General features: G+C 37.0%; 2 protein-coding genes across 5 annotated transcripts; both read right to left on the reverse strand.

The window, feature by feature from the left end:
* Positions 1 to 1,751: 1,751 nt before the first annotated feature.
* Positions 1,752 to 8,508, reverse strand: LOC125476783 (cysteine desulfurase 1, chloroplastic). Of its 3 annotated transcripts, XM_048583305.1 has the most exons (12): positions 8,312 to 8,508; positions 7,365 to 7,484; positions 6,994 to 7,285; positions 6,786 to 6,919; positions 6,474 to 6,633; positions 5,938 to 6,124; positions 4,556 to 4,701; positions 4,408 to 4,480; positions 4,227 to 4,290; positions 3,347 to 3,446; positions 2,217 to 2,375; positions 1,752 to 2,127 (listed from the first exon to the last, which is right to left on the reverse strand). In XM_048583305.1, the coding sequence occupies exons 3-12, from the start codon at positions 7,201 to 7,203 to the stop codon at positions 1,957 to 1,959; spliced, it is 1,404 nt and encodes a 467-aa protein (XP_048439262.1). In that variant the 5' UTR covers positions 7,204 to 7,285; positions 7,365 to 7,484; positions 8,312 to 8,508; the 3' UTR covers positions 1,752 to 1,956. The 3 variants fall into 3 exon arrangements, with proteins under 3 accessions (XP_048439262.1, XP_048439261.1, XP_048439260.1); XM_048583304.1 differs by lacking the exon at positions 7,365 to 7,484 and having other exon boundaries at positions 6,994 to 7,274; XM_048583303.1 differs by lacking the exon at positions 7,365 to 7,484.
* Positions 8,509 to 9,501: 993 nt separating this feature from the next.
* Positions 9,502 to 12,473, reverse strand: LOC125476784 (probable plastid-lipid-associated protein 4, chloroplastic). Of its 2 annotated transcripts, none has more exons than XM_048583306.1 (6): positions 12,088 to 12,473; positions 11,714 to 11,827; positions 11,508 to 11,606; positions 10,626 to 10,700; positions 10,361 to 10,540; positions 9,502 to 9,869 (listed from the first exon to the last, which is right to left on the reverse strand). In XM_048583306.1, the coding sequence occupies exons 1-6, from the start codon at positions 12,412 to 12,414 to the stop codon at positions 9,852 to 9,854; spliced, it is 813 nt and encodes a 270-aa protein (XP_048439263.1). In that variant the 5' UTR covers positions 12,415 to 12,473; the 3' UTR covers positions 9,502 to 9,851. The 2 variants fall into 2 exon arrangements, with proteins under 2 accessions (XP_048439263.1, XP_048439264.1); XM_048583307.1 differs by having other exon boundaries at positions 9,561 to 9,869; positions 10,361 to 10,428; positions 12,088 to 12,469.
* Between the last annotated feature and the right edge of the window lie 804 nt (positions 12,474 to 13,277).

Genomic DNA, 13,277 nt, shown 5'->3' on the forward strand with positions numbered 1-13,277 from the left:
ATGGATGGCTAATTCGATATCAAATTAGACTGTTCATTATGTGGATTAACCAAACGTCCCCTTCTCTTAATATAAAAATATTAATGTACTAAAAAATAATATTATATTAGATTTTATATGTGGATGTGGTAGTGCAAGTTATATAATACAACGCAAACAGAGGCAATGCTTGCAAAAAGCTGAAATATTTGTGAATGCTTGCGATATTTTTCAAGTACGTGGCATTTGCTGAACAAAAAACACAAGGTAGGTCGTCTCGATGTGGTTGGGCCACTGGGTGCAGGTGGTTGGGCGGGGCCAGTGGTCCATTGGTAGTTATTCACTTACTATTTCATATATTGGTCTTTTATTTTGTATTTTGTTTTGATACAAACGATATTTTTCATTAATTTTACCTAGAGCTATATATGTCGATTTGTTCTCTAAATTTGTATGGAGTTGTCAATTCTCCTTTTAAACTTTAATTTTAGCCGATTACCCTAATTGACAGCTGTATATAAATTCAGGAAGCAAATCAACAAATATCTCTTTATCTAAATTATGAGAAAAAATATTCAAATTTAAGTGCAGAGTGCTAGGTTAACTTGAATAAATGTCTAATTTAAATAGAAATACTCTAAATTTTTTTGACAAGCGATAGAATATCCATATTAAACTATAAAGAGGAGGATTTGAAGATGGGATCTTGAATGCAAAAACGAATACTCTTAACCAACTAAACTACAAGTCATTTGCGCACTACTCTAAAATTGAGTTAGTACTCCTCACGAGGACATGTGGCCTTTTTCGTAAGCTAGGTCGTTAACTGTTATGGTATTAGTTTAGGAACTAAATTTGGGTAAGGTTAGCAACCTTACTCGTTTACCTTCCCCAATTTACCTTCCCGACTCATCAAGTGCCACATGAACATAACACTCAAAAATAAGTTTTTAATGCCTTAAAAACTCATAAATATAAATAACATGATTTACTTCATTTGTTAGTTGGTAAAGATTTCGTCTCTCTCTCTCTCTCTCATGATAACCCACTGTATTTCTTCGGCTCTTTTTTTTTTTTTTTTTCGGTGTGGGAATTGGAATTCTGAGTTGGGTTGGATTGTTACAATTTTTATGTCTTTAAAGTAATTATTCCATATTAAAATTCTTTGTTCAAACATGGGTTTTGAAATGCCATTTGATTCAAAGTTTGCTCTTTCTACAAAATAAAGGGAAGGGTTTTGCGAGGTTGTCTTAAATTTAATGTATCAAACACTTATTAGAACTATAAAGAAGCCACACCTATTTTGGATGCAGAACATTTGATCTTTTCTCTTTAAACCAAAAGTTGGAAGAATTGCGGGTTTGCTTTCAATTAGTTTTCCTCTGTTAAGCGCACACGCGTTGCTAATATACTTGAATTGATTCTAAAGTTAGTATCTTTTTCCTGGGTTGTTTTACACAACTATTTCCCTTTCATTGTGACTGAGATTTTCATGTCCTTTACTTCGAGCAAATTACGCGAAGGATATATTAACATGTTGCAGCACAATCTTTCGTATCTTTCAAACATAATTTTTCATACAATTTTCAATCCCAAAGCAACGCGCGGGCACAAATTCCTGGTTTGATTCGAAAATAAGAATCCCTCTAAAGTCGTTTGATTCGAAAATAAGAATCCCTCTAAAGTCTTTACATGTAACCGAACAAACGATAATAGCAGTCGCAATTTTTCTTCAATAGTCCAGACGACTCAATAGTACGGAACAATCAGGATTGAATTAAAACTATTTTTCTCAGCTTACCTTCAGATTTATGCTGCTGATCAAGGGAATACAAGTATTGAATTCAAAGAAAGAATCCCTCTTAAGTCTTACCAAATAATTGCACAAACGATACTCTTTAACTTGTAAGCTTAGAGAGTACAGTAGAATAAATAGGTGATACAAAATTTACAGTAGGCTGGCAAGAGTACAAAGCTCTACTTAAAAGAATTGAAGAAGCTGACTGTGTCGTTGAGTGCCCGGATCAAGTCATCGACATCCTCTACGGTGTTGTACAAGTGAAGACTTGCACGTGCACTCGCGCTGACTCCTAACTGCCGATGAAGAGGTTGGGCGCAATGGTGACCTGATCGGATAGCCACTCCGTGCTGGCAGTACATAAGTTCGCATCAGCTATTTTGTTGAAGCTCACTTGTATTACAAAGTACGGGAAACTAAGCACGGTTTGTTTTCATACCTGTTGGTCAAGAAAAGTTGCCAGATCTGTAGGGTGTATATTCTCAACGTTGAAAGAACATAGGGCAGCCCGGAAGATGTGTTCTGAAGGGGCTGGACCATAAATGCGAATATTGGGGACAGATTGAAGGCTCTCGTATAGATATTTACCAAGAAACATCTGTGAAAATTGCAAACAAGAGCGGTTTAGTAATTGAGCACTAAATAATTGTCACACGTCAGGCATCGACCTTTCAGTCTCTAAAGAAGCTCACTGGTTCTTTTCTTCTTAAGGTATATTTAAGGTCTCTAGAGACTTTTCAACTGAAAACCACCCCAACTACACTCCCATACAAGTACAGAAAATAGTAAAAATGACACTTACTATTCATAATTTATATAACGACGAAAGAAATGTAGTATAAAAGTTATATATGTCAAAGTTCGAGAAGAAAACAGACAAGAGAAACATGGCAATTACAATGACGTTACTGATATTTACATAAAGGAAAAATCTAACGTTCAGAATCGGCATTCAAGTCATTAAACTAAGCATTTAAGATTTCAAGAGGGAACCACCCAAAAAGAAAATAAAGTCGCATTTTTTTACCATAATAAGGTTCGACCAGAGATCCTAGCCTAATTTACTATTATTTGTCTTAGTTACTTCCATTTCTGCTCACTTTCACTTCTTTTTTTTCATTACCCTTTGTTTGGAAGAAGCTTTCATCTGTTTTTTAAGCCACCTGGTGGTCCCTGCATTTCTTACTTCTGGGAACCTTTCTTTTCGCACTTTATTAAAGATAAATCTTTTTGCTCTTTTCTCCTGGGAGATGTTTCACAGAGAACCCCCTTGTATGCCAACACCAGCTTGAATTGTCCAATTGTGTAATTAGCTCAAGACTTAAGTTGATTACAATTTTCTGATCAGCTTAATTCTTGTATGATTAGCATAGCAAAAGGCTTAACTCCAGAACAGATTTATGTCTTAAGGTCCTATATATAATAGCCATGTCTTTGCAATACAACTATTTTCCACTCTCTCTCTAATATGTACTTACAACCTAAAACAAAACAAAAACCCACACAACAGAAGAGTCTAAACCAGTTGAAAAGAACAGGAAATTCAAAAGGCCGAAGAATCCAACTTACCTCATAATCATGTATCCTTTGCATACCAAGTCCTGACAAATAATCAATAGCTGCTGCTAGCCCAATTGCTTCCCCAATTGCTGGTGTTCCAGCCTCAAACCTAGTTCAGTTAATGAGGGACAATTACAAAAAGACATCAGAAAGTAGCCCACTATTGTATAACTCATGTGGATAAGGACCAATATATTTCACGGAAAAAAAATACGAGGAAAAACTGAAATTCCATTATGGTCGAAACAGGATAAGGGCATATTACCGTAAAACAAGGGCCAAGTGTAGAGTGCAGCTAGAATTATTGTACGCACTTGCATGTAACCAAACAATTGAAGATCACTTTTATTGACTAAAACATAAGACCTACTTTACTACTTCGGTACAAATTCCACAAGCATCTTCTGTCATATATAGGTAATTCCTAGTTTCCTACATTTTCTACAGGTATTAAAAGGGCTATCAATTTGAGATATATTTTGAAAATGAATTCATGAGATATATCACGGCTAATAATAACCAAATTGTAGCATTCAACTTGTTATTTACAATCTTGATATTCTTGCGACCATGATTTGGCGTATTCAAATTCAACTATCAAGATAACAACTTAAACAGGAGACAGTTATTTACAGTCTTGATATATTTTGAAAATGAATTCATGAGATATATCAGTGCTAATAATAACCAAATTGTAGCATTCTACTTGTTATTTACAGTCTAGATATTCTTGCGACCATGATTTGGCGTATTCAAATATTACTATCAAGATAACACCTTAAACAGGAGACAGTTTGGACAATAACATCAACATGGTATACAAAGCTGCTCTCATCACTGCATTTAATTTAAACAAAAAGCTTTTCAATAGGTAGGCGAATTCACCAACCTAGATGGAGGTTCTTGGTAAGTGGAATGATCATAAAATACATCAGAGATCATTTCCCCACCACCTAGAAAAAGAAGCAAAATAATATAGTGAGAAAACACATAAGCCATTGCCCTCGTAGATATAGTTATACAAACCAAACATCACATTCAGAAGACTAACCTTTAAATAAGAAAATTACCTAAAAATGGAGGCATGGCAGACAGGATATCACTCTTTCCATATAGGAATCCGACGCCTGTAGGCCCACACATCTGAGGCATGTTTAATATTTACTTTATACACTTGCAAATAAGGGTAGATTTCAGTACATAAGCAACTCTCCTAACCTTGTGAGAAGAAGCAACAAGAAAGTCGGCGTTCAGATTCTGGACATCAACCACCATATGTGGAACACTCTGACAAGCATCTACAAGCACTTTTGCCCCAACATCATGAGCACAAAGCACAATATCTTTGATAGGAAGAACAGAACCTGCATGAGAAAAATTATGAACGCATCAATATGGTCCCGCAATTTGTTATTTGCTTTCTCTGAGACAAAATCCATAATCTATTATAATACAAAGTGTTTACTCAAATAATAATTTGATGCATTTGAAACATAATTAGAAAGAAAGAAAAAAATTGTTTATTTGATTATATGAAACTTATTAGTCTCCAGCAGATAAGATACAACGTACAACAGTGGCCTGTGTCAGGTTGGTATAACTAAAGCACAAGTGTCATGAATAAAGTTGGTATAACCAAAGCATGAGCAGGCAGGAATCAAACGTACATGAACGTCTCATGAGTCATCTAGTATGGACTACAAATCTCTACTACTTCTAGAGATTGTGGAACATAAGCTATGGACACTAGAACAAACAGGTTGAAAAGCAAACCATAGAATCAGAAACTTCTTCTCCGCTATGGACACCTACTGTATTAATTAGTAGAGAAGCACATCCCACCTATCTAAGAACCACCCAAGAGAAACTTTACTTTGCAATGTGTTGGGGCTGTGTGGCTCCATACAAGCCATGTATGTGTATCCCATATTGGAGAAGTGTTATAACAATCTAAACGTTAAAACGAGGTGGTCCATACAAATAGCACTGAGGCATTTTAAGATACAACGCAAACCTGAATATATCCATTGACCGAACCTCACCAGAGGTACTGGACCTAGGTGGTAAAGTGATGTGGATAGGAGTTAGTAGTAGACCCATGATGGTCCGTTGCACAAAACAGTGCTTATCCAGTTTAGATGTTCGGGTCAAAACCAAAGCAACAATACATCTATAACTGTTAGACACCAGATTTCAAGCAAATATGATGAGAGGTAGTTGACATCACCAGTAAAACACCTACTGATATGTGTTCAGAATTGAGTAACCCAATCAGACATCTATACGTTTAACCATATCCTCCTTACTAGTGAAACTGCCAGTACAAATGGATAACACTAGAATAACAGGATGGATTTTTCTGGAATACGTAATTACTGAACATGGAACACATAAACTCTTTCTTTATGAGTTGAATCAGAATAGCTTCAGTAATCAATTGGACCACAACAGCTTTACTAATTAACCAAAGTATTCTAACGCTAATGTCATTAAGAAAGACATTGCATGCAATCTTTGTTTTCCAGTTTAGCTTCCCTATACAAAACAACTATGAGCATAATATATAAAGAAGGAAAGAAAACAACTGATGAGAAACATACCAAGCACGTTTGAGACATGATGAACAACTACGAGCTTTGTCTTCCTTGAAAGCATATCTTTTAACTTGTCCACATCAGGGACTTCATGCTCATTTAATTCCACATATTTCAAGACTGCACCAGTCTTTTGAGCTACAAGTTGCCAAGGAACGATTGCACTATGATGTTCAGCAACTGTAAGTATGATCTGAAAAGAGATTTTATTAAGCACAAGATCAATGGTACTTGCACTTAAGAGTCCATTCACAAACAATCTGCAGAATAATGTGGTGAATAGATCATGTAAAGCTATTTGAAACAAGTACTGGTACAAGATGAGATCAAGGAGGTAAGCAGAGATGTTAATTCCCAAACTCGATTATAAAATAAGAAAACCATCACAAAAGAACATGTAACTATAGAAATAAAATAAATAATAATAATAGAAAAGAACAATAGTGCCACAATTGTGTATTCCTTTATGAACGTGTTGTAAAGTAATTTACAAAAATAAAATAAAGGACACAATGGAAATAATACACTGAAATTCTATCTACCTCATCATTTGGTTTTATGTTTTGTAGCCCCCATGAGTAAGCAACCAGATTGATAGCTTCGGTGGCATTCCTAGTAAAAACAATTTCTCGGGAGTCTGATGCATTGATAAAGTTGGAAACTTTCTTTCTCGCCAGCTCATATTCTTCTGTTGCCTTTGCACTAAGTTGACAACATGAAGAAACCGTAAGCAATAGAAGGCAAGATGAACCTAACTCCAACTTAAATATTTAACATGAGTTAGTTAATATACAAATCTAAATCTAAAACCTATTCAAACTAATTAGTTATTTATGTTAGTGACTATTCTCTACCTTAAGTAATGGATCCCACGATGCACGTTTGAATTGTGGCATTCATAGTAAGTCTGCAAAGCTTTTAACACTGCAGTAGGCTTCTGGGAAGTTGCACCATTGTCCAAGTAAACAAGCCTAGATCCATTTACTTCCTGTCATGCCCATTTGGTAAGTACAAATAAGTAACACATTATATATCAACATCTCTATATTTGTGGAGACAAACCTGATGGAGGATGGGAAAATCAGGTCGGGTCAAGTGACCGAGCGAAATGGATGTGGGCGGAGCCGAAGGGGTCTCCGACTGATCTTTGAGAGTCGAAGCAGATACGGAAAAGGGTCGCGAGTTCACAGTGGCACGGCGAACAGGGCTTCGTAGGATTGGGAATGAATAGTATGGCAGTTTTACAGTCACTCCTTCCACAGTCAACATCATTTCTTGTTTGCTTTTGGTCCTTACGCTTCGTTCAGTTTTCACTCTCTCCCTCTGCCTCTAACTCTCTCGCTCTGAAGATAAACTGGTATGAATCTTGAATTGTTATAAGACCATACCAAACCAATGATACAAAAATGCAGTAAGAATAAGACATAACAGACCTATGAGGTCCTCCCCAGGGAATAGGAATTTCAGACCCCCATTCCTTTTCTAATACTTCCCCATCTTTTACAGCAAGACTCCAATGGTCCACTTCAGGTGTATACCGTGGTAAACCAACTCTGATTCCAATTGGTGCAGAACAATCACACTCCAATAGGGACACGCCTAATACTGAAGATTAATCCAAGTCCAAGTTCTACTCCTAGTTCTAGTCTAGTTCTGATTGTATATATGTTTTCTGTATTCAAATGATCATTGTTATAACTTTTTAAGAATATCGAAAAGACTATGCTTGAACCAAATGAAATCAAACATATATCAAATGATATGTAAAATCCACTGAACACTAAAATCCCCTCACAAAATCTGACTCGAAGAAACAAGGGCACTCTGGTTTAACATATCTAACAGACAGACAACTCATATAATACCTCACCATTTGCTTTGCAGTTTGCAGTAAACCCCTTCAAAATTCAAATAAGTCAAAGTCTGAAATTTTGTTTTAACAAACTAAAAGAATAGTAAATTAGTGTGTTTTTACTATTCTTAAAATCTAAAAAAATGCACATTGCACACTAATACTCTTAATATTTCACTCAAAAAATGCACATTGCACATAAAAACAACCATAAATTTCAAATCTTGAACTGACCCAGATGGCCAAATGCGAAATATAAATAACCCCCTTTTTTGCCCACAGAATTTGAAAATATTAATTGAGTTGAGATTACAAACTATATTATACTGTCTTTCATGGTATCAAGGGCCAGCGTCTAACGACAAAGGTTCAAATTTCAAAATTTTTTTTTCTTTCTACAGCTATGGCGTCTTTTGTATAAGTTTATCGACAGAAAATGCAAATTAATAATTGAAAATCAGTAAAGGCCACTATTTGTCCGATTTGAACAGAAAATTAAACACAGAGAAGTGAGATTGTGAGACTAACCCTTTGCTGTCGGCACTCGAAACGGCAAGAAGAAGTTGACGGCGAGGTGCGAGAGGTTGAGAGTGAGAAGGGTCGCGGGTCGCGGGTCGCTGCTGGGAATGAGAGACGGAGAGTTTGAGAGAGTGATTGAAGACCGAGAGAGAGAGAGAGAGAGAGGAGGCTCAGGCTGCGCGAACTGGGAAAATGGGAGAGAGGTATACGCGTAGGGCTATTATTGTTTCTGGATATGTACGCCGAATGAGAATTAGGAGTTTAAATGAAATTCATCTTCCTCGCAGAATTACTAAGCTTAAGGGTAGAACGATGCCGTTTCTAGAATAGGATTATTAATTAATAAAATCATTACAAAACGACGTTCTTTTGAAGCAGTTCGGTTTCCAAACCTAAGAAACCAAAACCAACCCAACCAAATTTGGTTCGGTTCGGTTCAGTTTAACAGATTCAGTTCAGTTTTTTCAACCTCAGTTCGGTTTTCGGTCCCCTTTTTTATGGTTTTCAGTTTTTCTAACCCACCCCTAAATGAAACTAAATCATTTGGTTTTAAACGGTTTGGATTTTGGTTTGTGCCTCACTTGTAGGCCCATAGAAAAGTTGAGATTAATAAAAGTATTCAACATTCATACAAACTCAACAATTCAAAATCTTAACAGTTACATCCAATCAGAAGCAAAGAACGAAGAAGATTCTAGCCAAAATAATGAAAACCTGTTTAAATGGTGGATGAATATGACCAAGAGGCAAACATAAACAAATGGAGCATCTAATGCACCCGCATTTTCTCTCCAATCTTTGCAAAGTAAATGCTTTATGTCATTAATACAATTCAATTGAATAAGTTAAGTGTGTCATACTAAAATTAAAGTCAAACATAGTTCACCATCAAAATGACTTATTGAATCGTTTAACCCTTTTTCCGATCCCTTTTCTTTTGAACACTTACTCTTTGAAAATTTAGGAGGTCTTTGAGCTTGAGAATGTGATTCTTGGCATCCTTGGACGTTGCAAAGTGAAATCGATGGATGAAAATCTATTGAACCTTGTGAACTCTAAAAGCTTGAGATTACTTTGAAGCTTCTTGTTGTGGTTGTAGATTAAGACTAAGAGAGGCGATATGCTTGAATTCGAATTGGACCTATTTTAGAAAAGTGAAATGTTTCTAATAATAGCTCACAATATTGAATTTACCCTAATTAAGGTATAAATTCCGGCCAAGGCCAAACTTGATAAACAAAATAATAATCAAGAAAGATTTTACAACTCTTGTATACTAACGATTGGAACATCCAAGTCTGACATAGTGTGCCCGTCATACACTTAAGTTCGAATCCCTCTATTCGTTATAGTATTTGTGCATGCCATACACGCAAGTTTGAATCCCGCTCTTCAAAGGTTAGAGTCATTTGAAACATCACTTTGTCTACGCACTAAACTCCTTTAGGCTTTAGGCTCAATGGTGATTCAATTGTTTTTGTTATAGATGCTACATCAGAGCGGGACCCTATAGGTTGGATCAACCATCTTCAATATGAACAAGTTCCCTCTATCGCCTCTTGATATTCTGTCATGCAAAAAGAAAGGAAGACAAATAACTCACTAGAAGCACACCATGAAACTTTAGAAAAAAATACGCTGGTAATATAAAGAATTTTGAGGAAAAAAAACTTAAACACAACTCGGGACACTAAAGTAATGGTTATTCCAAACCAATCACGTGATGTCATGCGTGAGAAAGATAAAACACATGACCGGGGCAATGGATAGGCTTAGAGTACCGCCATTTTGACCTCTCGGTTGAATGAGAGTCTCTCCTTTAGAGAGAAAGAGGAGCATAAAACTAGAGAAAGATTTAGTCATTCAAAAGTTAAGCTTAATGAAGCTATGAGAGCAATTTTAGAAGAAAACTGTTACTGGTACTCGAAAATTGACATCAGGAAATACTATGACACAAGAGTTTCCACATTTGATGCCACAAAAACCAAGTCCCTCTGCATTTTGCAGGTTTTGTATACTACAAACCCTTGCAAAAGATTAAGTTCGTAGGATACTCACCGTAACTCCTCGTCCAAGTATGTAATTTCTAACTGACCGCGGCCGCTTCCAGGATTTTTTATAGGTATCTGTGAGAGCATTGGAAAACAATGGCGGGAATAAATACTTATATGCGCGCATAAAGTCTGTTTCTTCTACCTGACAACAATGTATGATTCCTGCAGCAAGGTGCGATGGTGTCTAATCGCATAGAGTGCACACTGGAATCAATACGATTAAGGGCGTGAGGATATAGTGAATATCATATCATGTATCCTCTACTTACCAGACTAGCAATCCGGAAGAAATCAAATTTAACTGCCACCCTTCTGGAGTTTAAAGGGACTAAATTGGCTGTAACCTGCACGCTTACAAGAAAACAGCTTGGTCAATGAGCCTTTCGAGTTTCGACATTTTTGACAATACAAAAGTACATGAGATGTAATATCACACACTGCAATTATGTCCACCAATATATGTGCAGAAAGCGATACAATCTGATACACCAAACAGTTTCCATCGACTCTTACTGATTTCGTAAGTGGACCTGATGGTGCAAGAGTCATATCATATCAACAAACCTTTGATCAATTTTTTTTCTGTTATTTGAACCGAAGCTTATGCTTGCATCAGACAAAACTCTACTGGAATCTTGCCTAGGAAATTAGCTGAGTTGTAATCTAGAATCTCCGGTCACATCTGGAACGAATGAATAGACTCCCTTATACATCAGACCAAACTATAGATGCTATCTGACATGTCCGAACTCCCTTAAACAATTGAAAGGAATGAGTTTTCGAAGATTATGTATAAACTCTCTTGATTCTTATTTGCGACGAAGATGAAAAACTAAAAACGAAAGAGTTACAACTCAACTCCCAAATTCTGACACCAATGGATATTTGAACAACTAACATCCTATTACATAAGTATGTTTAATATGTCCTCAGTAGATGATTTTCGACACCACATAAACACTAGGTATACTTGTTTAACATTAATAAAAAAACTTTTTAGCAGAATTCAGTGAATATTAATACACTTGAGCATTGATCAACTGACTCGCCACGTTCTACACCCTTAGAATCCACATTACCAAGCATCAAATGGATAGGCAAATAAGTTAATTAAGAAAGAGATTGAAAAGGCAAACAATGGGAAGTGACACCTGGTTAAAGAAGGGCCAAGTTTCGATATTCTGAGCCCTTAGTGTATCCACATTGATTGCCTGATAGATCTTTCCATTTGGTCGTAAGAACTTCGGCCTCTGAAATTAAGAACATATGATGAAGAGACTGAAGAGGAGATGTAGGAACGAAAACAACGAACCACAGAGTACAAAAAAATCACCCATCGCATGCTTTAGATACTTACCTGTGTTTGCAGAACTGACTCAGATGTTGTATATATAAGTTCCCATTTTCCATTTAACAGGCTAGACTTGAGAGGTTCTTTTATTTCGTTGAGTGCCTCAAGCTTACGTGCAATCTGAATAAATACATCAATCGTTACCAATCCAAAGCATCATATATGATACAATGAAACTACTTAATTCTCTGGTTTTGGTCACATAATGTTAATGGACACGGATGAATCTGTTCTATTGCAGCGATATTCTAATCAAAGTTAAACTACGGGGTTGGGGATTAACTTCAGGTGCCAAGTGGGAGCACACTGTCGTAGCCAACTTAGCTACGCACTCGTCTGCAAGACTGCAACACTATTGAAAATTTCAAATAGTACCTTACCTCTTCTACGCGTTCTTTGTCCTGCAGGGTAGCTTCGGCACCCCTATCAAGAGGAGCTATTGTGTTGTAAAGCTCTTCCTTGAGGCTGTTGATGTCTTCACCTTTCGTAGGAAATCCTGAAAGGAAGGAAACTCCGGTCCTCCATTTCAAAGAATCAAGAATAATTTTGCCCAACAACTTGTTGTGGCTTGGTATTATGCAGGAACTGGTAGGGTTTGGTTTCGGTGAGAAAGAAGCAATGAGTGAAGGTGAAGAATCAAAGGGGTATTTGAACAAGAATCCATGAGTTTTCAGTGGAGTGGCATGACTGAGTGAAGAGAGAGCCATTGAATCATTGATGGTAATGCTTCTTTTTGCTGATATATATATATATATATATATATTTTAATATATAAGAAGTATCCTACCGCACATTGTTGACATACTAATCCTCCTTTGCATGCAATATGCAACCCCGCTACTGCATGAGGTGGTAGCATACTTTTGGCCTATGGGTCAAGTGGTATGTCAAAACAGAGTCGGTGACCCTAGAATTGCATATGTGGGACTTCGAACTTCAGTTGAGGGCTCCAACACTTTTTTGTTTTTGTTTTGTTTTCTTAAAGTAGGTATTTTATTTTTCAGTTTTTGGATAAGGAGAAATCTGGTGGCCAGGAATATTATCAAGTGGTTCAGAAAATGTGAGGCCGTACTATATGTTGTATCTTTGAACCAGCCTTCGGTGCAGGACAAGATTTGGCTCCTTTTGGCAACGACGTAACATTATTTCAACGTGTAAATATGGCCCCCTTCTCTCACCTCAGGACATGGGAAGAGGAGAACAAATAAATCGAACTGTCGCTGGGCTTTGCGCCTAGGGGGGCTATTTCAGGTCTGTCGCTGGGCTTGGGTTCCAAGGTCAGCCAATTTGGCGGCGCATGTTTTGGCGTCGAGAAGTAATCCGGAGATGTGCGATGTGAATTGGGTTAATATCCCTCCATCTTCGTTGGTCCATGTGTTGAACAAGGATGGGTTACCTTGTCCCCATTAGGTTTTTTGTTTTTGCTGGGGAGGGGGAGACCGTGGCTTTCGGCTGGGTCTGTAGTGTTGATCCTCCTCCTCTGTTTTAGTTGTGTTTTCTTTGTAGCTTGCTCTCGGTGAGCTTCTGGTGCGTTTTGGCTTCGGCCCTGGTTTATTGGATGCCAGTTCTT

Source organism: the organism of the source record quoted next, unplaced genomic scaffold, assembly GCF_019419815.1.
Source record: "Pyrus x bretschneideri cultivar Hongxiangsu unplaced genomic scaffold, Pyrus_bretschneideri_v1 Contig2, whole genome shotgun sequence".
Taxonomy (NCBI): domain Eukaryota; kingdom Viridiplantae; phylum Streptophyta; class Magnoliopsida; order Rosales; family Rosaceae; genus Pyrus; species Pyrus x bretschneideri.

Excerpts from the sequence above, each read along its gene's own strand:
- LOC125476784 (XM_048583306.1), bottom strand. The coding sequence starts at position 12,414 with ATGGCTCTCTCTTCACTCAGTCATGCCACTCCACTGAAAACTCATGGA. Across the intron at positions 11,828-12,087 it reads ACAAAGAACGCGTAGAAGAG|ATTGCACGTAAGCTTGAGGC; the intron begins GTAAGGTACTAT and ends GTATTTATTCAG. Across the intron at positions 11,607-11,713 it reads AGTCAGTTCTGCAAACACAG|AGGCCGAAGTTCTTACGACC; the intron begins GTAAGTATCTAA and ends TCTTAATTTCAG.
- LOC125476783 (XM_048583304.1), bottom strand. The coding sequence starts at position 7,203 with ATGATGTTGACTGTGGAAGGAGTGACTGTAAAACTGCCATACTATTCA. Across the intron at positions 6,920-6,993 it reads ATTTTCCCATCCTCCATCAG|GAAGTAAATGGATCTAGGCT; the intron begins GTTTGTCTCCAC and ends TGGGCATGACAG. Across the intron at positions 3,447-4,226 it reads TACCAAGAACCTCCATCTAG|GTTTGAGGCTGGAACACCAG; the intron begins GTTGGTGAATTC and ends TAACTGAACTAG.